Below are 26,919 nucleotides of genomic sequence, written 5' to 3' on the forward strand. Positions count from 1 at the left end.
ACAGCCATATTTTTTTATATTTTTATTATAAAACGGGTCACAGATCTCTTATCCTCTAGAATGTACCACGTTTGATTTACACAATAAATTCTCTAATAGAAGCTCTAAGAAATAAAAATCATTAAAAAAAACATTGTCACTTAAGGCTAATCAATATTCGATAGAAAACTTCATGATACGTGATTTAAGCTTTGTTGAAATATTTATACATTTAATTCTTGTTGATAATACTACGATAAGATGCTATAGCTATTGCAAAAATTATTTTTAAACAACATGGATCTACTTTTTAGCTTTACGATCTGAATATTTTACTGTCAGTACTTAGTCATGATTATTAGTACATAATTTCATTTCCACATCAATAATTGGATTATGGTATTCAATGCTCAATTATTCTTATTTCATCATTCAAACATTATGCCCATACACCACCTTAGAAAGATACAGGGCATCTTTCATCATGAAATCTCTTAAAGAGCATAGTCCTTTAAGAATTTTGGAATTCTGGTCCATTTTCTGTATGTCAGTTTCTGAAAGGCTCTTGTCTTGGGCCAGATAGCCGTTGATGGCTTCTTCAGTCATCCAATGTGCTGGCACTTTGTGCATGTTGAATTGAGCTGGGTCTGGGTTGATTGGCATGGGAGTTAAGGATTTCTCCCAAGGAGTTATGTATTTCTGTTCAGAGTGGAGACCCTCGATGTATCTGTGGATGGAAAATATGATGTTAGATGACACAGAATTTGAATTTAGATTAAGGGGCCAGAAGGGGACACACACAAAATAAAATATATAGGACAAGCTAAACACTACTTACTACTTTCAAAAGTGGTGACAATTTATGAACATGGATAAGAATAGGTAACTATGACATTGACGGTCACACACAACCCTTTATTAATGTGAAGTCATTGTCTTGTCTTTATTAAATAGTAGTTTGGGAACAGCGTGTCAGGGCGATGTAAAATACATTGTCTTTTCAAAATTAGGTAGATCAAATGGAACCAACTTGTTGACATCAGAATGTGGGTCAAATTTTTACAGGTCCTATGGAAAATTTACAACAATTTTGTCAATTTCTGTTGTGACACCATGTATTTATGTAAATAAATATGTACCTGATGTAAGCCTCGGAGTGCGTCAGCCTCTGTGCCCGTGGCGGTGCTGCCACGAACAGCGGGTCGAGCGGCGGCCGCGAGCTCAGCGCGGGCGGCGCGGCCGACAGCGACGCCTCGCCTGCGCCCGGGGACGGCGTGTTGCGGGCCAGGGGGGACATGCCGGAGAGGGACGCTGCGGGAAAGGGAATGAATAATTAGAAAACTGACTCGTATAACTGGCATTAATATAGGGTTTCCCAACCACGTCCGACTTTTTTAGGACAGATAATCGGGCCGATTTTTTTTTTAAAGGTGTACGGATATAATAAATTGTTTTTTTCCATTTTAAAACGTGTGTATGCAAAGTAACTAAAAATACATACCTCCTGGCGACATAACTCCACTGCGTACGTTAGTAGTCAACGGTTTGGCCGGCTTCTTTGTTGATGGTACGAAGTTCCTGCGAAAATAGACACATTGGAATTGGTGAGACATAGTGACGTATAGAAAAATAGGGGAGACCTTTTTCTAGCAGTACAATTTGGAGTAGCTAAGCACAAAAAATTACCTGATGTCAGAGTTTTTAGGTAAGTAAATCTGTATAAAGATACATCTGCCCAATGCATAAGGCCAATCTTTATGGGTACCTAACAAGGGCTTCGGAAAAGAGCCTCCCTTTCTTAAACTAAATAAAAAGAACACCTACTTTGAACATGCAAATCATAAGAATTTTAAGACCTTACCTAGACCTCTCATGAACAGCCATAAGCCTCCCATTGCCCTTATTGACATGCAGATCCCTGACATGTCTCAACAACCGCGGCAGGTTAGGGAAGGGAGCCTGTCCTTTCCGCACTCTCGCGCAGTTCCTCCACACGCAGGGATACTCGTTGAGAGTGCCCCGGTAGTGCTGTTGAACGTGACCCGCTGCCGACGCGCATGTAGAGTGAAATGGAACGTTAGATTTGTTTGTATGGGAGTTATGGGAAATTATAAATTAGTAGAAAATAGCTTGGCATGCTGAGTTATTAAATTGATTCTTGAATTCTGGGGAAAGATTCAGGTTGAATCTTGATGCAACAGGTAAATCTAGCATTACTTTGTATCTTTTGATAGTCTACTTTTTTTAAAGCTAGTATTTTAAGGATCCAGTAAAATGAGTTCATGTTAATTTTCTTTTTGCATGAAAAGATGAGATTTTTTTGGACTCTATGAACGGAAAATTGAGAAATAAAATACCTTTTCACAAGAATATTACCTATTGTTTTTATTAAGTCACCTTTCCATACAAAACTGTTAAAATCTACGTTACTTACGTTCTAGCTTGGGTTTCTTGGTCTCGATATATGTACCGATCACTAGCAGCGTTAAAAACATTACAAAATGGTTAGGAATGAACATTAATTAATTTATGTTAGTACTAGCAATTTAGCAAGATTGTGGTGTGTCTGTAAATTAACTATCAGTTATTTTTAGTATATTTGTGCCTAACAAAAATGAGAATGAAGGTTAGTTTATGAAAGGTTATATACAAACAGCAAAACAACTAAGATAAAATATTTTTTGACACTCTGATTAGTTTTAGTGTAAATACCCCTTTATAATGCATATTATATATTGTTTTAACTTGTAAGTAAATAACTCCGTATATATTTTTGTTGTAAGTAAATATATATCTATCTTCCCAGATATCTTCTGAATTAAATCCGGGAAATTCAAATTCAATAAAAAATACTAGCGTCTCTAGGTATATCATGTAAAAGGATAGGAGTTGAAAACCTTATCATCTGTCCAACTTCTGAAAAACCGTTTTTTACCAATGAGGTTCAAATCCCTTTCTAGAACGGTTGTTCTACTCAAACCCATATTTCCCATCAAGATCACAGACAGACACAAATCAACTAGAACATTCGACCAGCAAACTATTACATAGCTAAGACACTTACTGTTGCCGCCATCACCAATGCAGTGCTCCATACAATCCGCCAGGTCTTCGAACTGGTAGTCGCAGGTATCCCACGCACATTCGTACGTGTTCTCCATCGGCGTCTGTGAAAATATTCCTTGTATCAAAATGTGCTAGTGGTTCCATGGCATGGGATGGTAGAAATGATATCAATTTTCAGTGATCGGTTTCATGCAAATGTGTGTGATAAAATGTAGCTCAAATCTGAGGTATCTCGTAATTTTTTTTATGATTTATTTAGTGAAGCTAATAGGAACCTAACCTAACCTAACCCACTATTTGTGTTTGGGTACTAAAAATTTTGAAAAAAAAAAAAAGTATTTTAGAAGCCATTTTTTTTAATTATTTTTTGGAGCATTATCAGAATTATGGTCTTCAACATTCCCCTGCATATAATTGAATATCACTAAGATATTTCCTTCGAAAAGTGTTCAAAATGTTCTTGGCGTTTAGTATGCCACTAAGATACTAGACTAGACTACCTTCTTATCAATAATCATGGAGTAAAATCGTCCATGTCCAATCAAATCTCTGTAAATATATGGTTATTTCTTTTTATTCCTTATTGCACTTTTAATCCGTGATTAATAATAAGACTTGGCCAGTTTCACCGGTTACTGATAGTCACTTATAACCTATCAAGAACTTGTCTGACAAATAAACTACACCTTTTGTTTTTATAAATAGCAATATCTGGCATACATTATAAGCAGCCTTTACAGCATTAACTATCAGATCCAACGGACACTTTATCGGTAACCAATGAAACTCGCCATATGTATGGTTACCTGACCTCCCACGAACTTAACACCAAAAATCTAAGAACTAACATGTTGCGCCAACTCCCGCATCTCCTCAGCGAGTTTAGCAGCCGTCTCCTCATTGCACCTGGCAGCTCGTTCCTCCCAGCTCTGCTTAGTGGAGGCGGGCAGCGATCGCCACTCGTTGCCGACGATGCGCGATATCTCGCCTACACAGACATACGTACCTTCGTGTTACCGCGTGGCAACTTGCGCGAGCCGTCTGCTCCGTGACAGCGTGACAACAAACAATTCCATTGTAGGGCTTTGCTAGCTTGCTGGTTATGGTTGTGTTTTGTTTTCAGGTTCTAGAATATTCGAGACTCTCGTTTTGTTTCGCAATCTAGAATATTCTTGATAGACTAACGCGCTAGGCCCAAGTTCGCAACTGTTTACTTTGAAAATTGAACGTGAATTAATTCCTAGTGATGTTTCATAGTAAACAATTGGTTTAAGAAAACTGAGGTAATGTTGTTGGTGAACTTGGGCCTGAGTCTACTAGCGGCCGATTATCGGCTCTTCCCAATATTCTATCTATCGGTTGTCTTTCTTATTAGAGATAGGAATTTGACATTACTTGTATGGGGCCAATGTCATAATTATATCTCTAATAAGCAAATCAACACAAAGGTAGAACATTGGGAACGGCCGTTGGAGTGTTACCAGACCAATTGATCAACAGTCATTGCTATGAATTGATGGTAGAGTAGATTGGTCGATGTCATCAATGTGGTAGAAACAATAGATGAATCCATTCTACCATCGCTTTATGGCATATTAACAGTTAATCGATAATGCCAGTAACATATTAAGGCGCGCTTTTGTAATTCATTGAAATATTATTATTTAAAATATTCATTTTTTTTTAATTGACAGTCAACTGGGTTTAGTAATCAGCCGTGCAGTCGGACTTGATATAATTATGGTTACCAGCAATTTTTTACTTGAAGCCAAAGATACCTACAGATCAACTATTTACTTTTACCAAATTGGATTGGCCGTAGTATTACCAATTTATATTTCTGCTAGATTTTCACATGCATAGCATGCATGCACTAAATAACTAAAATCTTTAACTATGTATTTATTTATCATTCAGCCAAATATACCTAGACTAATAACCTTTATATGTCGGTATTTTATTTTCTAATAAATAATTATTTTCTTCATACACAACCATAACAGCTTATGTAATAGACATACAGACAACTAAGCTTTGCGTGCATATTGATCACGGAAGAAGGATAGAAGAGCAGAGATGTCATAAGGCACGTAGGTCACGCGTCTTCTTGTAGGTCAAGTAACGTACGGTAGGCGTGATCAGTTACTAGAACTAACTTCCTTGTCAAATCAAGACGAGTCTGTCAAAGATTGATCTTGATTCATTAGTGAATGGTTTTAAAAGAAATGAGCTGGTTTTAAAGAAGGCGTCTTAGGGCCTGTACGCACTGTCGACTAGTCGCTGGTGACCGAGTCGCTAGCGACTGTGACTTTCATTAGTTTAAATAGGGTGTTACGCACTTGGTCGCCGGTTATTGCCTATGTTTCGGTCGCCGAGGGACTGAGTCGCCGCCGACTAGTCGACAGTGCGTAATAGCCCTAAGGGCAGAGTTAGTAACGTTCCTCGTCCCCCGAACACTCGCATTTTGGACGCTACTTTCTTAGTAGATTTTACGTTATGACATCTCCGCTAGTCATTTTGTTCTCCATGATATTGATAAAGCGATCTATTTGAGTAGAGGAATCAATACCTACCCGATTTCATAGCTTTATCCTTGCTAGCTAGATTTACATATAGGTGGCGTTAGGATCTTTGAAATAAGAATGTTATAAAGCTCGTTACAGACAATGATTAGGAAAATAGTGTAAGTCAATATTTGAAATGTTTTATGCGATAGAAAAGATAAAAGATGCCTATTTAAAATCGATTTTAAATTATAGTGCTTGAAGGATGACAGTTATCAAATACAAATTATGTAATTAGTAGGTATAATGATTGAATTGAATATGTTAAGTTTAGTTAACAAACTTAAATTTGTCTCATTGAGTGCATAATGTTGTAATGTTTGGAAGGAAACTTTCTAGCTTAGCTTACTGATTATTACTGGTTAATATACAACCCCGACACATGCCTGATAGTTGGTCATTACATACAAATGGTTGTAGCTATTTTCTATTTCTTCAAATTTTTCAAAATGACATTAATGTTACCTATATATTTTTGTTAAAATACAGTAATTTGCTCATTCTTTGCAGCTCTTAGACCAACTTCAGACACCCTTAAAATACATCGTACAAAACCACACGTTATAAAAGGCACACAAGACAAACACTTACCGAAAGAAGACTCGGGGTTGTTCGCCACGATAGCTCTTCTAACCTCACTGGAGTATAGAATGTAGCCGGTGACAATCTTCTGTTTGTTGGCGTCCTTCTTCTTCTTGCTGCTGGCGGGGGTGGCGCTTGTTCGCTCTTGTGTGGGGGTGGCCGTCATTGTCGGGTTGTAGGGATTGCTGTTGCCTCCTAGAGGTTAGAATGGATGGTTTTAGTATAATGGGGTGATATTGGCATCACATTAGCTTCACTTAGATTGTAAATCTGTTTTGTATTGAAAGAAAACTATTGTAAACACTAGCTTTTTTGAAAACAGTATCTTAGGAGTTTCTTGCCGGTTGATTTTTACGTAATAAAAGAGCTTTTATGAAATATAAAAAAAAAATGTTTAAGTTTGTCATTTGTATGTACAACAAGTTGTCAAAAGTTCATGGAGGCCCGAATGGAGTTCCTTCATGCTTCGGAAGACAACAGCAGTCAGAAACCAGAAAGTCTGACATCCAGTCTTACCAAGGGGCATCGGGATTTCCAGGTAACTTTGTTGGAAAGGTCAGATAAGCAGTCGCTCAATGTAAAACTCTGGGATACAGCTGCATCCAATTAGACTGGAAACCGACCTCAACATAGTTGCGAAAAAGCTAGGCAAATGATGATGACATATGTACCTATAGAGAGCGGTGTTGCAGGTGATGCGAGCGACGAGTCGTCGAGAGAATTTTCTAGTATCATCTCGACGTCCTGACTGCCTATAGTGGTGTTTATCAGGTTCGTGAACTGGGGCTTGCTGTCCTGTAAATATAAAATTCGAAATATTAGCATTGGTCAGCGCTTAGAAAAGGATGTGCAAAGAATACATAAAAAATAAACATTTTTGCAGAAGGCTACTTATTACTTACCTATATCATATAAAATGGCAAAAATTACAGAACTAATCAGGATTTTTTTTTTGTAAATGTGCATTGAAGGTCAGTTGGCACCGCCATTCCCAATCCTTCATGTTATTTTCCTTACTAGAGATAGAATTTCGATATTAACTCCATACAAGTAATGACAAATTTCTACAAAAAAAAAAACGAAATTGGGAACAGCCGTTGGGGCACGGTCTCAGGTTAGGTTGTAAGGTTTTTCTTTTGTAGACCATCTAGAAATAGGAGTCCCTTAAATCTCAAAATGTTGCTAAAACTACAATGTAACATACCATGGAGTCCATGGAGTTGCTGTGAGGGTTGAACTGCTTCTGCGTGAAGGCGCTGGACGTGGACTGCACTTCCTGAGCCGTCGCCAGTGCTGGGGGACCCAGAGGCTTCGGGAAGAAGTAGATCTGGAAAGTAAATGTATATGTTTCGTTATTTTTCTGATAATATAATCACGAGGCTGACACTACAGTGTAATTCTGGGTTAAACTTGCCGTTGGACATAAACTTTCTGTATTCTTGTGAGTGTTTCGTACATGAAGTGTGCAATAAAGAATTATAACAATGAGTATCAACTGCTAAGAGGTACACAAAGGAACTCCTCAAAAAAAAAATCAACTTTATTCGATCAATCTGGTGACAAGCGTTTAGGATGCTGAAATTAAGTCAATCACGATAGGAAAAATTTGTAATCACTATTTAATACATTGCTATAGTTCTCTAGCCAAACTTCTTGGAGGGCTCGAAAAAGTGCTGTCAAAACGCTGAAAATAACACCACTGTATACACAACTTGCAATAAAATAAATAAATATTATTATCGGAAAACTTTTTATAGAATTTTTTAATAGATAACACAGGAAGTTAGTACATAGCATATTATATAAAGGTTTAATTACAGCTTGTAATTAATACATGTATGACTAATTTCAATAAATTACAGGTACAAGATGTTTATACTAGGAATTCAAATCATACGAGTATGTTGCGACCTGCCTGATGTAGGTTTATGCAAACCTGTTTTTCAGTTTGAGCAAAATGAGTACAATATGATAGTCTTGGATTATACACAAACAAATGAGAGTCAAATTGGTTCATACCTCGTCAATAGTAACATCCTTGGTATGCTCGAACTTGCGCAGTCCCGCTTTCAGTTTCCGAGCGACGCGGTTAGATTCGTCGTAAACCGACTCACACACGTAAATGTCGTTCTCTGCTATTTCTGTCGGACGACCTGTGGAAGAAATAGAAAAAAGGTTGTAGAAAAATATTGAAAATACCTTTATCCTATATTAGTCTTATTGTTGAAATCCATTTATCCAACAACTGCAAAGCCAAAAAGAGAGGGGCTATATCAAATTTTTAAAATCATCTCTGCTCGATACGCGGATTCCAGAAAAACTAAATAACATTGATACATGAATGAACTGCTTTATAAGGAGAAATCGATTGACCAACGAAGGAGGACATACGGAAAATTTATAAACCATTCTACAAATATTATAAAAGTGTATATTTGTTACCTTATCAGGGAAGAAATTATAGGCCATATTTTTATCCATATACGGGAATTAAGTTCCCTCGGGACACGTCTATAACTGACAGAAACTACTATAATATAGCAAAAATAATACTCACACTTAAGATAATCATCATAATCCAAGACTGCACATTTGCCGACAATGCCGACCAACGGACTGGTATCGTGCATCGTCGTTAGAAGCACCTCTTGCTTGTAGAAGGGCTGGAAGTCAAACATACTCTTCAGTTAATGATGAATTATTTAGTAATTAAGGTTAATGTAGTTTATAGGCCGGCGCATATTTGGCGAAGCAGAGCGGAGAGCTTCTATCATCTGGCTAGCCTTTTCTCAACTACATATGTTGGGGTCGGCTTCCAGTCTAATTAGATGCAGCTGAGTACTCATATTTTACATGTAAAATATCGATACATGGATCGCTTGTTTGTTAGACTATGGCTGGGGACTTTGTTCCACGATTTCTTTTTCCCAGCAAACTCATACATGGGCAGTATAGCAAAGTATAGCAATATACCTTCAAAAAGTTCTGATTTTCAGATAACTTTATAGTTTTTTTTTTTGTCACCGACAATAGAAATGTACGTTTTTCTCAAACAATTGTTATTTTATATTAAAAAAAAACTGAAGTTTTTGCTATACATACATATATGAACTTGGGCTACAGTGACAAAAGCTATTCGCTACGCTTCGCTACTTTAGCGCCGGCCGCGTGAGTGCACACATTAGTTGAATCTAACCTTGTTTATTATGTTCGCCACCTCCGACGGGAAGATCAGGAACGGACCGCGGAAGTAGCATTTGTTGCTGAATCAAAAAAATGTTATTTAGTAAGTAACGTCAGTTTTTAACTGGAGTAGAATAGGCTGTTTTACAAAAGTAACTTCAACTTTTGACTGCATGTGGTAATGGAGAAGAGTCGACTCTTTGCAATTCTATGGTTGCAATTGTTTGATTATTTTTATTTGTTTTCTCATCTGCGGGGAACTTCTTCCCATACCCGGATAAAATATAGTCTGTGTCACCTGAGCATAGTCACTTCCCAACAGTGACAGGATTTTTCATATCGGCTCTGTAGTTTCGCAGTCAAACAAAGAAGCCAATAAATGCCCTTTTTTATTATTAGTACAGATAATAGGGAAGAAATTTCCCCGGGACGCGGATGAAACCGCGGGAACAGTTATTTTATATATTTTATTATGATTATTTTGTAGAGTACTGACTCGCCAGTCTCCCAGATGGTGTCGACTTGAGCGATCATCTGCTTCCCGCCGTCGGTCACCACGTACACGTAGTCGCCAGTCTTTATGACGCCTGAGCAGACTGTGTTGTATTGTTCGTAGTACGTGTTCTCGTCGTCTGTGCCCAGGGGATTGTACATCACCACGTCCTGTGGATAGGGAAAATAAAGATATAAAATAAATAGAGAGTTATTTTACATTGTGTTAACACTGTTGTGCTACGACTAATATGGCTTATGGCTCATAATAAAATGAAAGCAATTTTTATCAGGATGCGAGAAGTACTTCGCTGTTCTCCTTTTGCAATATATTTGTAACCTCCACAAAAAAGCAAAGATTTTATATGCTCAGAGATTTAACATTTCCGACAAAAGCGGCGATCGGCATAACTTAAAATTGTCTACAGTAAGGATGGAGTTATTTCCGTACACTACATTAATACTTACACTAGAATTCTGGACCGATCCGGATAAGAAAGTGACCAAAAGAAAATGGACGAATTAATTTTATTACTAAACATTACAAAACTAAAATAAGTTTTAATTATTATAAAAAAAATGCTCATTGAATAGCTTTGCTTATCTGAAGTCAGCTACTAATCGTTCGACTTCGAGATCATAGTCAAAACTTATTCAAAGCTAACTTCAGAAAAACAAAGTTATTTGACGGGTTCTTACCGGTCTTTCCTTCTCGTGTACATTTTCCAACACTTCGAGTTCAGCTAACTCGTCCTTATGCTTTTCAACGCGTTCACGGAATACCGACACTGTTCTGTTAGGCTCCAATGGTACCTAGAAAATAAATAAGGATAAAAAATATTTGCACCAAAATAATTGTGTACATTTTCATTTGTGGTTAGGTCGCATCCGGATAATGTGGAACCACTAAGATCGCTATACAAACGCCATTCATCTATGCTAACATAGAAACTGCTGGATCGATTCGATTTATTTTTTCAGTGTTAGGTGGCCCATTTATCGTATGTGATAGGCCATAGATTACTTTTGATATGGTTGCACGAAGTAGTTCTCACAGGATGCGGGTGAAACTTCTCTGAAAGTTATTTTTGAATACTCTAATTATTTCCTAAGGGTCAGATATAAATGTTGATTGATTTTGTATAAAATATATTTACCTCTCTAGGTATAAGAGTGGCTTCCTTCTCCACGCCGTCCCACACCTTGATCTTCTTGAACCAGCGCATTTTAGTGTTGTAGCGGCTTTCGCATACATACACATCTTTGTCGGCGAAACCTGGACAATTAAATGGATATGTTGACACTTTTATTTAAGACTAAAGTAACTTAACTGAATCCTCACTAATGTTACAAATGTAAAAGTAAATTTGTCTGTTTAATGAGTTTGGTAGGTATACAGATAGTCTAGTCTAGAGTCTGAGAAACTACATAGGCTACTGTTTATTCAAGTCTGGAAAATGATTCCCTGAAGACTAGGATGGTAATGCGGGTAACAGCTAGTTACAAAAACTATAAGTATATGCGTGTAAATATTAAGTATGTCAACCCTATTTCACTTAAGTACAACCATGCAGCAGGGGGATTTACATTAATGGATACCTACTATTCCTATACATACATCCTCATCCTCCGAGCCTTCTTCCCAAACTATGTTGGGGTCAGCTTCCAGTCTAACCGGATGTAGCTGAGTACTAGTGCTTTACAAGGAGCGACTGCCCTGTCTGACTTCCTCAATATTCCTATATATACATATATATACTATTCCTATTCACGGAAAAACAAAGAGTAGCAACAATAAAAATAGCATTCAATACTTTTGAAACATCAAAACATACAACTCTAGCCATACTTTCTCATTACCCCTTTTTGCATTTATCTTATATTGTATCAATAAATATATTTTCTTCCTCACCTTCTGGTCTAAACTTGAAGTACTCCTTAACGTTCATAACGTAGCAATGTCCGACAACTTGGTCGAGTGGTACGACGCGACGGGACTCGGTCTTGAACACCTCTTGTTGTAGGAACTTGCGGGTACGGACGTGGTAGGTTTCTTGTGGCCTGGGGGAAGAAAATGTGTTTGAGTTTTTATGGAACTAAACTGGTGATAGGTAGTATTTTAGCTATCGATGTCTTATAAAAAAATGAGCACTTTTGAGAATTTAAAGAAAAATCAGAAACTCGTAGTAAGTGAAAACAGCAAGGATTTTTGGGCGCTTTTTTCCCGCGTGTTTCGTCAGTCATCAGTAAGTGTATAGACAATAATTTCCAAAAGCTGTCTTATCACATCAACACAAGATTGAGGAAATCAGGTAGGCAATCACTCCATTAAAAACACTAGCGTAAACAGTTGTATCTGGCTAAACTCGAAGCTGATCTCAAGATCGTTAGGCAAAAGCTAGGCACACAACAGATTAATTATATACAAAAACAAAAAACAAATCTTCACTCACCTATAATAAGCCGTGCAATACATGCAGGGAACTCCCTCATTATTGGTCCAGACCCTCTCGACTTGTACTATATGCGGTTCCTTATGTCCCTTGTCGGGCTGCACGTACACAAAGTCGCCTTTGTTGTACGCCGTCTGTAGTGGAGCCCCGCCCGATGGGAGCGAGTCGTCTGTGCTGGATCTGAGGATAAGTGTTGAATATTTAATTTAATAAAATATACATAGGTAATTGAATTGAGAAGCTTTTAAGCTTTTTGGTAAGTCGGTTAAAAACGTATTTATTAGTCAACTTTAGCGCATTGAAAACAGGACTAAATATGTATCACGAAACGATTGTAACTTAGGGTGAATGGGATTTGATATATATTCATGTAATGTGGAAACATTCTTACACCACTGCGACTGTCGGGCCGAAACAGCTATATGAGTAAAAAACTTAAAAAAAGCAGGGAAGGTGGTGATCAATACACCTGTGCATCGGAGAGCAAGAAAATATCGGTCTTGCTAGTCATCTCTCTTCATTGGTGTCGGATTGCCGTCCCATCGGGCCATGAGAGTGAAGGAATAGTGAGTGCATTTGTCTGCACCATAATATCTCTTATCTGGCTGATCTCCTTATATGAGAACAACTGCCGTAGCCTCTATCTAGCCTGGAAGCTATTACTAATGTCACAAACCTGGTCTCATCCTCTTCCTCGTTCTCCTGCAGCAGCTTGCACTGCTTGACCAGTTCCACACTGGTGGCCATGGTGTCTCTCGTGAAGTTCAGCGCGGGAGACTGCAGGGTGCCGCGGCAGAGCTGGTCTCTTTGGTCGATGTAGTAGGACTGGAGCTCTACGGAGTCTTCGAAGATCTGACTGTCGGTACGGGAGAGGCGACGGGCTCTGAAAAGAATGATGGTCATTTTAAATCGCATTCAAATGAATTCAAGACAAATATATGAATTTGTTTACACACAACAAAATTACAATTTTAACCGCTTGTATGTCACTAACTAAAGAACAACGAAATCGATTTAATGACTCTTAAGAAAATTATACAAAATACATTGATTAATAATGTGAAATTCTGAACACAGCTTCCCAATTTCATGTATATTTTCTATAGAATATCGGGTGTGTCGTACATAATCACATTAAATTCTATCACATGTACTTCATGATATTCTATAGCGAATTGTAAAAAAAATAACATAATCCATTCAGTGGTTTAGCCACAGGACTCATTTTTCGTTTTCATAATTAAATAATAATGTCGGGACACCTTTTCACACACGGTTGGTTAGCCCCATGGTAAGTTATTAATTAACTTGTGTTATGGGTGCTAACACAACTGATAAACTATATATAGCTACATATATACATATTTATAAATACATATTGTAACACCCAGACCACGACCAACAAGCATGCTCATCACACAAATGTCGATCGAACCGGGAATCGAACCCGGGACCTCAGATTCGGCAGCCCGGCTTGGTGACCTTTGCGCCACAGAGGTCGTTTGAATTTACAACATCATGTGTAAAGCAGAGATAAAGTTAGGAGTATCGAATGTTTCCATCAGCTGTTTGTAATGACTGACTTCTATATGGTGTTCTAATTTTCGCACATTTTTATTCTATTTACTTTGTTTGAAAAATGCATTTTTTTATTTTTACGTATTTTTCTTTTGTAAATCGACATATATTAACCAGTATATTAACGCATTTCATTTAATGTGATTATGAACGACACACTCGATATAATAAAAGATTAGCACAAGGGTCAAATTCATATTGTCAAAAAGTGCATTAGTGCATTATTATTAATTAGGTATTTAAAGATTAACTATGTAGTCTCAATATTATAAACCTATTGACCCACAACAGTCCTCCTAACAAGGTATTAAGTATTATAATAACAACCAAAAAAAGCCAATACCTTTCAAAAACAGCGAACATATCCTGCTGGAAGTGATCGAGGCGTTTATACAAGCCCTTATCCAGGCGTCGCTTGACCAAGTCCAGTGAGATGGCTCGCACTTTCTCTCCATTGGCCGCCTCGTCGTGCTCCGGTAACTCTGCCATGCTGTCTGAGTAGCATCTAGAAGTTTTATGTGTTTGTTAGATAATATGATGCTGAAAGATAGGTTAGCATTTTCTTTTTTTACGTAAGGGTGGGTACAGACTATGTATTCAATGTAAGCGCAGTCAGATGAGCGTACACATGGGCTATTGTTTAAATTCTACAGTACAAAAAAGGGCTCGTCAAAGTTTTTGCCTTGCTTCGCTCTTAAATTGAAGTACGGTGCGCCTGGTCTGGGCGAAGCTCTAGCCAAATAATTCCATGTTAAAATACAGTTAAACTTGTATCAGTTTAACTGTATTTTAACATGGAAAATTAATTAAGATAAACTCAAATACATAAAAAGTTGAATTCCAATTTTAGTCAGAAAAATTAAATAGATAGAATATAGCTATTCAAGTAAGTTCTAGGTAGGTAGATACCGCGGCCCTGGTACATAAAAGGCCTATGACGGAACACGACGGTTTTTAGTCAGTAAGAGTCTGATACTCCCTCACCGCTGCTAACCCACAGCGGGAGGGGTCATTTGATGATTTTTGACGTCGTTAAAAAAAAGTTCTAGTTCTTTGGAAGAACAAGTAAAGATATTAAGAATAAGTCGTCTCACCTGCCCTCTTCATCCTGATGGTTGTAGACGCTGGTGAAGAGATTGAGGAGCAGTTCCTGAACAGCCGCAGGTACATCGGGCACTGCATCATCATCCTCCCTGTAGAAAAATATAATACATATGTAATAATAAGATATTTACATTTATCATTGCATGGATCAACCAAGATACGTTTACTTAAAAATGATCAAACTTATTGTGGATTTCAGCAAATAATAAACTTCATGCTAGTTTGCCAAGCTAGAACACTACTTAAGGACGCTTTTACATTTCTCACTCGCTCAATTTTAGGTAAACTAGCGGCAACACAACGACATTGCGCTCACACACACATAGAAGCCATTGTTGGCCAGATTTTGTACATCACTCAACGAAATTTGATACTTGCAAGATTTTTTATATTATATTATTTTTTTTCGACTGTAACTAGTTGTAACTTAGTGTTTGTAAAGGGTTTCACGCTTATTGATATGATATTTAAATTTTGTGTGATGTGTTTGTCATCGGATTATATGAGTACTGGGGGATTCAGCACTAAGTAACCCCTCTATACATAAGTATTTTGGATGAAAATAAAAACCGTTGCGAGAAATTAAAATGTAAAAAATAAAAACAGTAAACAACCAAAAAAATATAAAAACAAAATGACAAAATTAACATATTTTTAAGAATTATTTTTAACAGTCAATATTTTTCTTGAATGTAAACTATGGTCCCTAAGGCTAGTGTATCGTGGGTCAACCAGTTCTGGAAGTAAACAGGTGTTGTAGAATTTAACTAAATGTCCTTCCATGTTTTCCTTCCAGAACTGGTCGTTTCGTTCCACAAATGCATATTTAATTTTGACATTGCCAGTCCATACGGCAAATACGCATTGGTTTTGACCAGTTACTCGTAACTGGCCCTGAATTTGGTAATACCATTTGCTTTTTTTGTTTATTATAAAACCCTCTGAGGTGCATTTTCAAAAGTCAAAAAATATCAGAATGGCTGTCACCGTAGGATGCTGAATATCTTCAAAACCACGAGGGTAGCAATTGGTAGCAACTAATGGTAGCTGGTAGCAATTAGGTAGCAACTCTCTATATGTATTTCGAGAGGATCGGTGATTTGTGACGGCGGTCCTGATGCAGACTATTAAAAACGGTTGTCGTGTCTCATTTGTCGTGTTTCCATCATTATGATTTTAAAAACATTAATTTATATAACATAAATTATGAACATACACACATACATACATACAAAGCCTGTCAAAATCATAACTCTTCTTTGGTTTTACTGTAGTTGGGTAAACTCCAACATTTTTTTTGGTCTATATCCAAATTTTTTTGGCCGTGGCATCTGTAAAAAAATTTACTATTTCATAAACAAAAGTTCGCCATCATGAAATAAATACACATTTTCAAAATCACAACCCCCAAAAATCTTTTAATTGATTACTCATAATATCAAATTATTAAAAAAAATGTGCCCGCCATTTGGAATTAAAAAAAATATTACTGTCATTTTAATAGGTATCTATTATCTATACAATTCTAAAAATAAGTACGTACGTAAGTACGGCCATGATACAACATGATGGCCGTACTTACTTTTGTTTTGATCCGAAAAAGTATCAACGTATTTCAGTCCCAGTACACAAATCGTTACACTCTTTATTTTAGATTTTACGTATTTATTTTTTCCGACAAAGCGATACACCCATGCGTCCATGAGCGCGTCTGAGCGCGGAATGACGGTCCGAGACGTGCGCATAGCGAAAAAATGTATGAAGAAATTTGAGAGTGATTTTATAATTTATTGTAAATTATAAAGTGGTTTATGTATGTCAAAAAAAAAATAGCTGAACGTGTAGAAAAATACATTAGCTGTGATTGTTTTATTATTGGAAGTTATAAATAAACTCCACATTAGGGTTACACGTACTTATTCAGACCCCTTTTTTTGTACTTTTTTATGATTCTTCCGGCGGTGAAAACGAAATTGTGTAAAAAAAAAGTATGGGACTGTGTAATTATAATGCATTTAACGTGGAGATGAATAAATTACCTTTCATTTAATACCATAATATTGTGAAAATTGTAACTGCTTATGTGTCAAAATGGTACCTAAAAACATTGATATTTGCGAGAAACCGAGCAAGCGTCCTTAAGTGCGTTCAACGCACAAAAAGAACGAAATCTTCATCTACAACCGCTCTATTTTGATTAAAAAAAAAAAAAACAATCCATTCAGGGCAGGCACAAAATTTTGACGCGCATGAACAACAATGGAGTCGCAAATAAATTACTATACAATTAGGCCTCTAAAAATATGATTAATCGTACGTGTAATGTACATATATTTTTTTTATTCACGCGACTCCTAAGTTTTTACATCATGCTGCTGTTCCGAATCAAAACACGCACCTGACGTTGACACGGCCTGAAGCTCTGCTCATCCCGATAGGTGCGTGGAAATACATTATATACAAACCAATAAGCAGTACAATAATATAGGTTTCGAAGAATAACAATAAGGGAAAAAAGATTGATAGATAAGTTCTTTGTAGTTAGATCCATCAACCTAGTCATGTTGATATATAATATGTATTTTATTAATAAAAAATGTCTTTTATAAACTACCAAAGAAAACCTCATCGTTATGCCTCATTTTTGCATTTTTTTTTATCATTGACTAAAAATATTGTAAAGGACATAAATGTGTAAAAAATAAGTTTAAAGTAAATTCCACTATGCATTTCTGAAGTTCGCTAGTCGATTCCTTTACTTTGCTTGTCCGAAGTTGGCTGCTATTGACTTCACAAAACTCGAAACCAATCTATCGGGCATCAAATGACCATTCAGAAATGATTATTTAGGGCAAAGGTAAGGTCATACTACTAAAACTCACCTCAGCATCTGCTTAGTCTGTAAACAGACTCTATGTAGAATCAACGCATCTTTATATATCTGCGAATCCGGTTCATTATACTTGCAGGCATTATCGAACATCAGTATAAAGTCCGAAGCGAGTTCATTGACCGAGCTATACACATTGTTCTTAAGTTTATGGGCGATTTTCTCCATGTCTATAGGGTTTTTGATAAGTTCGTAGTAGTCTGGGTATTCGGTTTTGCTGGGTAGCTTCATGAAGATTAGGGCTAGTTGGCGGTTGGCTGTGGGAGAAATATTTGAGTATGAGAATACTGAGGAGTGGAGATTAATTTGCTAGACTTATATTAATAGAATAAAGGATGATGACTTTATGAGAACTAAATATTGTTAATACATCTTTGGAAACTTTTTGCAGAAAATTTACTTTTCTTAAAACAAACGGTTCTTCAAAGTGAATTTGAAATATATATTGATTTATTCAAACAAAATCTAATGTAAATTACCATCAGAGTTGTGTTAGTAGAATTATTTATTTGTGTAGTAGCTTTTGCCCGCGACTTCGTTTGCGTGGAATAGTGACTTCTGGCAGATTTTTGGTTTGACCAATATATGTCCGGAATAAATTATATTTTTTTGTAATAAAAACTATCCTATGTCATTTCTCAAGTTAAAACTAAGTCTGTACCAAACACACAAATCGGTTCAGTAGTTTAGGCGTGAAGAAAAGACAGACAGACAGAAAGACAGAGTTACTTTCACATATATTGTATTAGTTAGGATGTCAACGCGACTGAAAATGTTCCAAAAATATTTAATTTTAAAACTAACCTTTAGGATCCCTATAATCTCTAATCGCATCATACAAAGTCCTCAGTTTCTGTTCAAAAGGCGACAACTGCCTCGCCTTAGGGGCCGCTTTGAACGTCTTCAAAGGAGTCTTCCTCTCAAAACTGCTACTGTTATTAACCTCCTTGAGTTTCTCGTTCATGACGCGTTCAAGAAGGTTGGCGTCTTCGTAGATCATCGAACCTTCTTCGTTGAATTGGCGGCAGTTTGAGAACATTAGACGGAAGTCTGATACCATCTCGTCTATGGAGTTGTAGCGATCATTCTGGAAGAAAACCAAAACTTTTTTATATTGCTGAAAATGTGTATTAGTGGCTAAGTAGTCTGCTAGGTTAGTTGAAGACCCGATCTTATTTAGTCTTTTGTTCTACAATATAATAACTGCAGTAAAAACCAGAACTCTTTTGTTAATTCTCAGTATTTCCCTATACCGAGAATTTTACCAAATTCTTCAAAACACAGAATTTACTAAGTAATACCGCCATTGTTCTGCGAATTAAAACAATGATACGGCTTATTTAGTCAGATATTTATGGTACTCATAAAAAAGCGAGTTGTTTTCGAATATCAGGAACATACCCAACATTGGCCACTTTCATAACGTCAAGCTTTTTAGTAACATACTTGTTTTCGTCAGAGATTTCACCCGCTCTCTGGAGGCATAGCTTCCCGTACGCAGGTAAAACGAAATATATTTTATTCTAATGTCCTAGCTACCAACTTTTTTCGTGTAAAAGAGCAACAAATATACAGACATCCATATTTCTATCGACATTTTCCCAAAATAATAAAAACACAATTACCTTAATATTAGCCTCAATAGTGATCATATCGATAGGCTTATCGATCACATTATAGTACTCCGGGTAGAGTTTCTTGCTGGGTTTCTCCATGAACAGCAACATGGGCTGTCTGCCGTCAGAACAGGTGAACTCCACCAGTTGTTTAGATATGTAGTGCAGCTTCTTCTTCAGAGGTAAGTTGGATTTTATGGGGGTGCTCGATGGGGTTGGAGTCGTAGATACAGGGGGGTTTAGACGGGGCCGACCTGTGGAATTTAATGTTATCATAAAATTTTTGTTTCAAGTATTTATTTATTTATTAATTAAAGGGTTTACCAACAGCAAGTATTATACAAAATGCCTGTTAAGAATGGTGAAGATATAAAATACCACGCACTGATTCTTAGAATGACATTACCTATGTGAATACATAAGAAATACAGTCCGCGCAAAATAATTTCGTACTTCTCAAGTTAATCATATCACGCATATGCAATAGCGTTTTGTTATTTATTGTTAAGACAGTTGAGGCCAGCTTCAAGCAAACAGAGCTTCTCGGAAACATCTGTACGAAAAAATGCTCAAAGAACTTAAAAAAAGTTCTTGTATGAATAAAAAAAGCGCATTAATTCAGCACACCAATAACCTATTTCGTTTCTTTATCATTATTATTCGGGACAAATGTACTAAAAAAGTTATACCAGTTATATTTAAATGCTGTAAACTTACCCCTCGGCCTGGCTGTCTGCACTTGAGCTTGGTTCTTCACGGAGGAGAGACTCTCATCATCACTCGACGAACTCTGTACGATGTCCAGTAATTCTTGGACACGCTGTTGCATTATTCTATGAAAATAAATAAATTGTGGGTAGACAAAGAAACAAAAAAAAAACCTACGTAACTTAGATGAAGATTATTCATCTGAACATAACTCTGCTTGGCATTCGGGAAAAATAGTATATAGTACAAACAGTACCTATTTTATCACACCCCAAAACGTGAATAATAATATTCTACCAAATACGTTCTGCCATCAAATTAATATTATTCGGACTTTCTGTACCTACTTAGAAACAAAATATGAATTATTCGAAGAAAACAGAACATTCCAGAAACTTGCAAAGCTTACTACTTTTAATAGTAATAATCCGCAAGCAAGGGATTAGCAATATATTCAAACAAAACCTTATTCTATTGTTAGCTAATTAGCGCTACCTGGTATTAGCACATTCCTTGCTAATAAACATAAATACGAAGAACCGCCTAACTGATAAGCTTAATCCTTTCTATTGTTTTAAAATACTACCTGGTACTGACTGGTATTGATTCCCAGAAATGATAGGAAGGAAAAACAAAAGACTCCCTACTCTGTCCACAGTATAAATAGGGGCGACATCTGAATTTTGAAATTATTCTGCATTTGTGATTGAGAAGTCAAACACGCGTTTTCAATTTGTTGCATGTTTTAAATAATGTGCTACTTTACAAGTGATGAAAGTGCTTATAACCAGCACAGAAGTCAGATGTATTCACGATTAGGAAACAAAAATCCAGAATACAACAACAACATATTATTTGAAAAAATGTTTTGTTACTATACAACAAGTGACAAAATATGTGTGCCTACACTTCAATACATTGAGCAAAAGAAAGTCAAGAATACAACAGTTTTGATAATGTTGTGTTACTACACCAAAAGTGACCAGAGAGGTGTGCTATCACTTCCATACAGTGAGCAAAAGAAAGACAAGAATACAACAGTTTTGTTAATGTTGTGTCACTACACCACAAGTGACCAGAGAGGTGTGCTAACACTTCCATACAGTGAGCAAAAGAAAGTCAAGAATACAACAGTTTTGTTAATGTTGTGTCACTACACCACAAGTGACCAGAGAGGTGTGCTAACACTTCCATACAGTGAGCAAAAGAAAGTCAAGAATACAACAGTTTTGTTAATGTTGTGTCACTACACCACAAGTGACCAGAGAGGTGTGCTAACACTTCCATACAGTGAGCAAAAGAAAGACAAGAATACAACAGTTTTGTTAATGTTGTGTCACTACACCACAAGTGACCAGAGAGGTGTGCTAACACTTCCATACAGTGAGCAAAAGAAAGTCAAGAATACAACAGTTTTGTTAATGTTGTGTCACTACACCACAAGTGACCAGAGAGGTGTGCTAACACTTCCATACAGTGAGCAAAAGAAAGTCAAGAATACAACAGTTTTGTTAATGTTGTGTCACTACACCACAAGTGACCAGAGAGGTGTGCTAACACTTCAATACAGTGAGCAAAAGAAAGTCAAGAATACAACAGTTTTGATAATGTTGCGTCACTACACCACAAGTGACCAGAGAGGTGTGCTAACACTTCAATACAGTGAGCAAAAGAAAGTCAAGAATACAACAGTTTTGTTAATGTTGTGTCACTACACCACAAGTGACCAGAGAGGTGTGCTAACACTTCAATACAGTGAGCAAAAGAAAGTCAAGAATACAACAGTTTTGATAATGTTGCGTCACTACACCACAAGTGACCAGAGAGGTGTGCTAACACTTCAATACAGTGAGCAAAAGAAAGTCAAGAATACAACAGTTTTGATAATGTTGCGTCACTACACCACAAGTGACCAGAGAGGTGTGCTAACACTTCAATACAGTGAGCAAAAGAAAGTCAAGAATACAACAGTTTTGTTAATGTTGTGTCACTACACCACAAGTGACCAGAGAGGTGTGCTAACACTTCAATACACTGAGCAAAAGAAAGTCAAGAATACAACAGTTTTGATATTGTATTATGTTACATTATCTTTTATGTACTATTGTAAATCATCAATAAAATCTCTAAAAAAATAAGTTTTTTTTTTTTTTTTTTTAATTTAATATAAGAGACCTACCTCTGTAATTTCACAGCATCCTTGTACAATCTAGAAGATGGTACATTGTATTGTTTAGCGTTTTCGAACATAATGTTCATGTCTCCCGCTACTTCTGACAATGTACCATAGCTGCCCCTTCTTATTTTATTTTTAATCTGGTTCAAAGACACTGGGTTTTTGATCTCCTTGTAGTAATCAGGATAAGCCCGGCGAGAAGGCAGCTTCCAAAAAGGTTCTGACATAGGACCTATAAATGAAGCGCAATTTTTTATCTAAGAATGGTTGTTTTACTAACTGCCTGTTTCACCACCTCCAAGTAAAGTCCCATTTTGAATTTAGAAAATTTAAAATCATTCCATTTTAAAATTCATAATATCTCGAGTAGGCACACTCAGACATTGTGAAACAGGCTCTAAGGTAGTCCACTAGAGCAATTTATTACCATTTGGTCCTAAATGATTCTTGATGGTTTCTAGAAGTTTCCATTGTGGTGAATCCTCGTTTTCATTCTTCTCTTCGTCACTATCACCGCTGTCTTCAGAATGCTATAGAAATAAAACAAAATTTTTTGCATGGACATTCTCATATAAAAAGAGAGAAAAAAGTATGAAACAACATTACAATTTAACAGGGCAAAAAGTGAAAAAAATCACTTTGAAAGAATTCTAAATATTCGAACCACTAGAGTTAGTAAGCTCGGAGGATGATAGAGTTAGTAAGAGGAATAATAAGACTTGTACAATATGTAATTTTAAACTAAGGGCTTTTCTCAGAATAGTATAGAACATTCTCTCATACAATATGCCGTGTAATCTCTTTCAGAATAAAATTATAATTACCTTCACATCCGGCTCAGTATCCGACCCCGGTGGTTCCATGATAGCCAAAGCCTTACTATTGGGCACAGGTCCAACCCTCGACGTCCGCTTACTTCGGATACGTTCAGAAGTCTTCGCCGGTCCACTTCGGCCGTGTTGGTCGATCTCTTGTTTGCGCATTTGTATGACCTGCAGTATAAACTGAGACATCAATGGTCGTCTACGCCAAGAGGTGAGGAGGTTTCAAGCGATGATGGTAAGTAGATGTAAGTGTGTTCAATTGTGGTTGTGTTACAAGAGGTTAAAATGATTTGCACTTTGCTTTGGAATAAGGAATCAAATATTGAGAGAGAAGAGCTTTGTCCGCCTCTAATGTGGACGCCTCAACATGACTACGGCCGCTTTGCCAAGAGCGAATCGACAGAAAAGATTGTGATAGTAATGAGGCAATCAAAAAGAAATTCAAACTTATGGTATTAGGTACTTCAAAAATGTTAAATGGATGACTTACACATGTTTATTTTGAAACAAAAATTGGATTTCTTTTAAACAAATGTGTCAAACATCTGCTAACATTCTTTGCAGCAGCCATACAAGATTTAAAAGAGTGATTAAATGAGGGAAATTATAGGTATACTGCTTGAAACAAATTTTTCTTTGCGAAGCATTAACTGTTAACTAAATTATTATATCTTGATCTTTTAACTTTAAATATAATCTAAATACTTAAAATTAAATTACACCAACCTTCTTCAAGGCCTTAGCATCCTTATAAATCTGGCTGCCTGGCTCATTAAAATGGCAGGCGTTCCGAACCATTAACAAAAGATCCCGTTCCAATTCCGAAACATTGGTGTACTCCCCACCCTGTATCTTCTGGGCTATGGTCTTCAAGTCTATGGGAGAGTCTATAACATTATAGTACTCTGGGTAACGGCGCTTGGATGGTAAGAATTGGAAGGCCGGGAAAAGAGGTCGGCCATCAGTGTTGGCTGTCATTACCTGTGGAATAAAAGGATGTTTTGTAGTTAAACAAACTTTTTTAAAGGGTGTAATATAGACATTGATTGTAACTTGAGGAAGGTATATATAACAGTGTAATCCCAAAAATACTGGAAGACGGATATTAATTTACTGACAACTTTGTGACAATCTATCAAACTGAAACTACTAAACTAGATCAAAGAAAATTGGATTACTATCTATAACAAAAAAGGGGGTAACCATATTCTGAACTGTCCCTCTGTTGGGCAAGTAAAGGCCATTTTAATACTAATTTTTGTTAAATAAAATAAACTTACAGCATTGAACAATTCTTCAAAAACATTATCCTCTTCGTTATTAGTAGATGTTTCTGACAAGTCCTCTGCAACATCAGAACGTCTACTCGATGAGCCATTGCGAGACAGTTTCGGCATCTTGATATCTTCACCTAAGAAAAGTGTACATATAATTTATTTCTGAGTAAAATAATGTAATTTGTTACTGTTACAGCCTTTTATCATCCCACTGCTGGGCACAGGCCTCCTCTCACACGGAGAAGGATTGAGCGTTAATCACCACGCTCGCTCAATGCGGATTTATGATTTCAGACTACAGTCCAGGTTTCCTCAAGATGTTTTCCTTCACCTTTTTATCAGCCATTGCCAAGATATATTTAGAGAGTACATACAAACTTAGAAAAGTTGCTTTGGTACTTGCCCAACCTGGAATCAAACCCACACCCACATACTCGAGAGGTTGGTTCTTTACCTACTAGGCCACCAAGCAAGACTTATGTAATTTGTTATTCCATATTAGAACGTAAAAATTTTAAAAAGCATTATGTGGTTATCTATCAAGGACGTTTAGGAGGACGAGAAGAGATGAGCTTTCAGTTACAGCAGGATGAAAAATAAAAAAAAAAAAACAGAAAAGTTGCATGCTTCTTATAAAGGTGAGAGGGCCTAGTAAGAAGCTTATTGGATAACTAGCTTCCGCCCGCGGCTTCGCCCGCGTAGAGTTCGGTTATATCACGTTTCCAAGAGAACTCTGCAAAAATCTGGGATAAAAATTATCCTATGTTCTTTCTCAAGGTCAACTCTATCTCTGTACCAAAATTTATTAAAATCAGTTCAGTAGTTTAGACATGAAGGCATAACAGACAGACAGACAGCCAGACAGACAGACAGACAGACAGACAGACAGCCAGCCAGACAGACAGAGAGTTGCTCTTGCATTTATAATATTAGTAGAGTTTTGCTATATTAACCATTCCATTTTGCTATGGAATTTGTTGTGTCACTTCTTCCCAGCAATAATACATAGCAGGTAGTGAAGGGTGGGCAATTTGGGGACTGTCTCAGGTAATTTAGATTTTTGGAAAATTGCTGCTTTTCAGCCTACTTTATGATTTTATAAATGGTTTTTGTTTTTGATTCTAGGATTTCAAAATAATTCAAAAGTTTTCTCACCATTTTCAAGCGCCTGTTTAGTCTGCAAGTAGAGTTTCCACAAGTCAATAGCATCCCGGTATTCCACGGTATCCGACTTGTAGAACGCCTTAGCATTATTCACCAGCAGCTCTATATCTGCTGATAACTCTTCAATGTCCTCGTATGTATCAGTTTTTAACTTTTGTTGCACCTAAAAATAAATATGACAGTGCTGATTTTGAGTTTTGTAAGTTTACAATTTCGATGCATAATCTAAATTAGCAGAAATAAAGAGTTGTTACATGTTTTAAATATTACACGTTTACTGAGCCTGCCACCACCAAAAGCTGATGACAGCTATATTAAGTAAACTGTTAAATAAATGAATTATAATTTACATTCAAGATAATTTACTTCCTAAAGTGAGAATAGAAATACATCTTAAAACACAACAGATACTTCTTAAAACATAACAAAGTGGAAAACAATTAAGAGGACTTTCTAAAATAAGACTTTTCAGTAAACATTACTTACTCTCAACAAATCAATGGGTTGTGAAACAACTTCATAGTACTGTGGCTCCTGGCGTCTCTTCGGAGCCCTGATGAAGGAGTCACACAGCAATGTGCCATCCTCCTTCTTGTATGACCTGATTGTGTCATACAGCTGCTGGCAGATCTCACCCTGACACGGTAAATATACATATTTTTAATTACACTAACCAATGGAGAAATATTTAAGTTTAATCAAAATGCATCTACCATGAACTAATTAAAATGAATTGAAGGAGTTCACAGCTACATGTTTAACACTTAAAATTTTAGTAACAACAGCATAGTACATAGCTTGCAGTTAATGTAATATTCTTAAATAAAGACATAGATCTTGTTCAAAACACGGCCAATGAACCGGTGGTGTAGTTGCAGTAAGACATTACTAAAATACTACTTACAGGGTCCAACTTCTTCCTTTTCCGTGTAGATGGAGGAGGCCCAGGGTTGCTCAACTCGATGCCATCGTCACTATCATCCAAATCGGCACCACGCGAAGCCCCGGACGAAGCACGGCGTCTTTTACTCATTTTTGATGAATGGCTCGCTATGCGAACCTTGCTGTTTCGATTTTAATGTGTAACATGTAGCTATTACATTCTGGTCAAACCGATTTAGTGGCCATATATTCTTTACAATACAGAAAACTATGAACAGAGACGATTAAAACAAATAATTTGCTGTATTTTGATTGATTGATTCACAAAATGAAGCCCCCAAGCAAGCAAGCGCGACGATGAATTCTGAACCAGTCCACAGA

The 26,919-nt window shown here is 36.7% G+C and overlaps 1 protein-coding gene across 11 annotated transcripts; it reads right to left on the reverse strand.

The window, feature by feature from the left end:
- Nucleotides 1-7: 7 nt before the first annotated feature.
- Nucleotides 8-26,919, reverse strand: LOC124641784 (protein polybromo-1). 11 transcript variants are annotated; one of them, XM_047179999.1, is made up of 33 exons: nt 26,561-26,916; nt 26,143-26,292; nt 25,648-25,819; nt 24,496-24,626; nt 23,942-24,196; nt 23,216-23,383; nt 22,819-22,921; nt 22,395-22,611; nt 20,225-20,340; nt 19,517-19,761; nt 18,696-18,978; nt 17,884-18,148; nt 14,992-15,090; nt 14,241-14,402; nt 12,996-13,202; nt 12,320-12,499; nt 11,779-11,927; nt 11,024-11,142; nt 10,566-10,679; nt 9,871-10,037; nt 9,388-9,454; nt 8,749-8,872; nt 8,211-8,344; nt 7,396-7,518; nt 6,863-6,986; nt 6,201-6,386; nt 3,894-4,033; nt 3,044-3,146; nt 2,414-2,455; nt 1,841-2,024; nt 1,481-1,557; nt 1,119-1,290; nt 8-706 (listed from the first exon to the last, which is right to left on the reverse strand). In XM_047179999.1, exons 1-33 carry the CDS (start codon nt 26,687-26,689, stop codon nt 412-414), a joined length of 5,202 nt encoding a protein of 1,733 aa, XP_047035955.1. In that variant the 5' UTR covers nt 26,690-26,916; the 3' UTR covers nt 8-411. The 11 variants fall into 11 exon arrangements, 10 of the variants coding, with proteins under 10 accessions (XP_047035955.1, XP_047035956.1, XP_047035951.1 ...); XM_047180000.1 differs by having other exon boundaries at nt 8,749-8,854; nt 22,395-22,623; XM_047179995.1 differs by having other exon boundaries at nt 22,395-22,623.

This window comes from Helicoverpa zea, chromosome 23, assembly GCF_022581195.2.
Source record: "Helicoverpa zea isolate HzStark_Cry1AcR chromosome 23, ilHelZeax1.1, whole genome shotgun sequence".
Lineage (NCBI taxonomy): Eukaryota > Metazoa > Arthropoda > Insecta > Lepidoptera > Noctuidae > Helicoverpa > Helicoverpa zea.

What these genes read in the sequence shown, in the direction of transcription:
- LOC124641784 (XM_047179994.1), bottom strand. Translation starts at nt 26,689, where the DNA reads ATGAGTAAAAGACGCCGTGCTTCGTCCGGGGCTTCGCGTGGTGCCGAT. An exon ending in GCTGTTCATGAGAGGTCTAG is followed by an intron (nt 1,558 to 1,840) that starts GTAAGGTCTTAA and finishes CTATTTTCGCAG; the next exon opens with GAACTTCGTACCATCAACAA. An exon ending in CACTCCGAGGCTTACATCAG is followed by an intron (nt 707 to 1,118) that starts GTACATATTTAT and finishes TTCCATCCACAG; the next exon opens with ATACATCGAGGGTCTCCACT.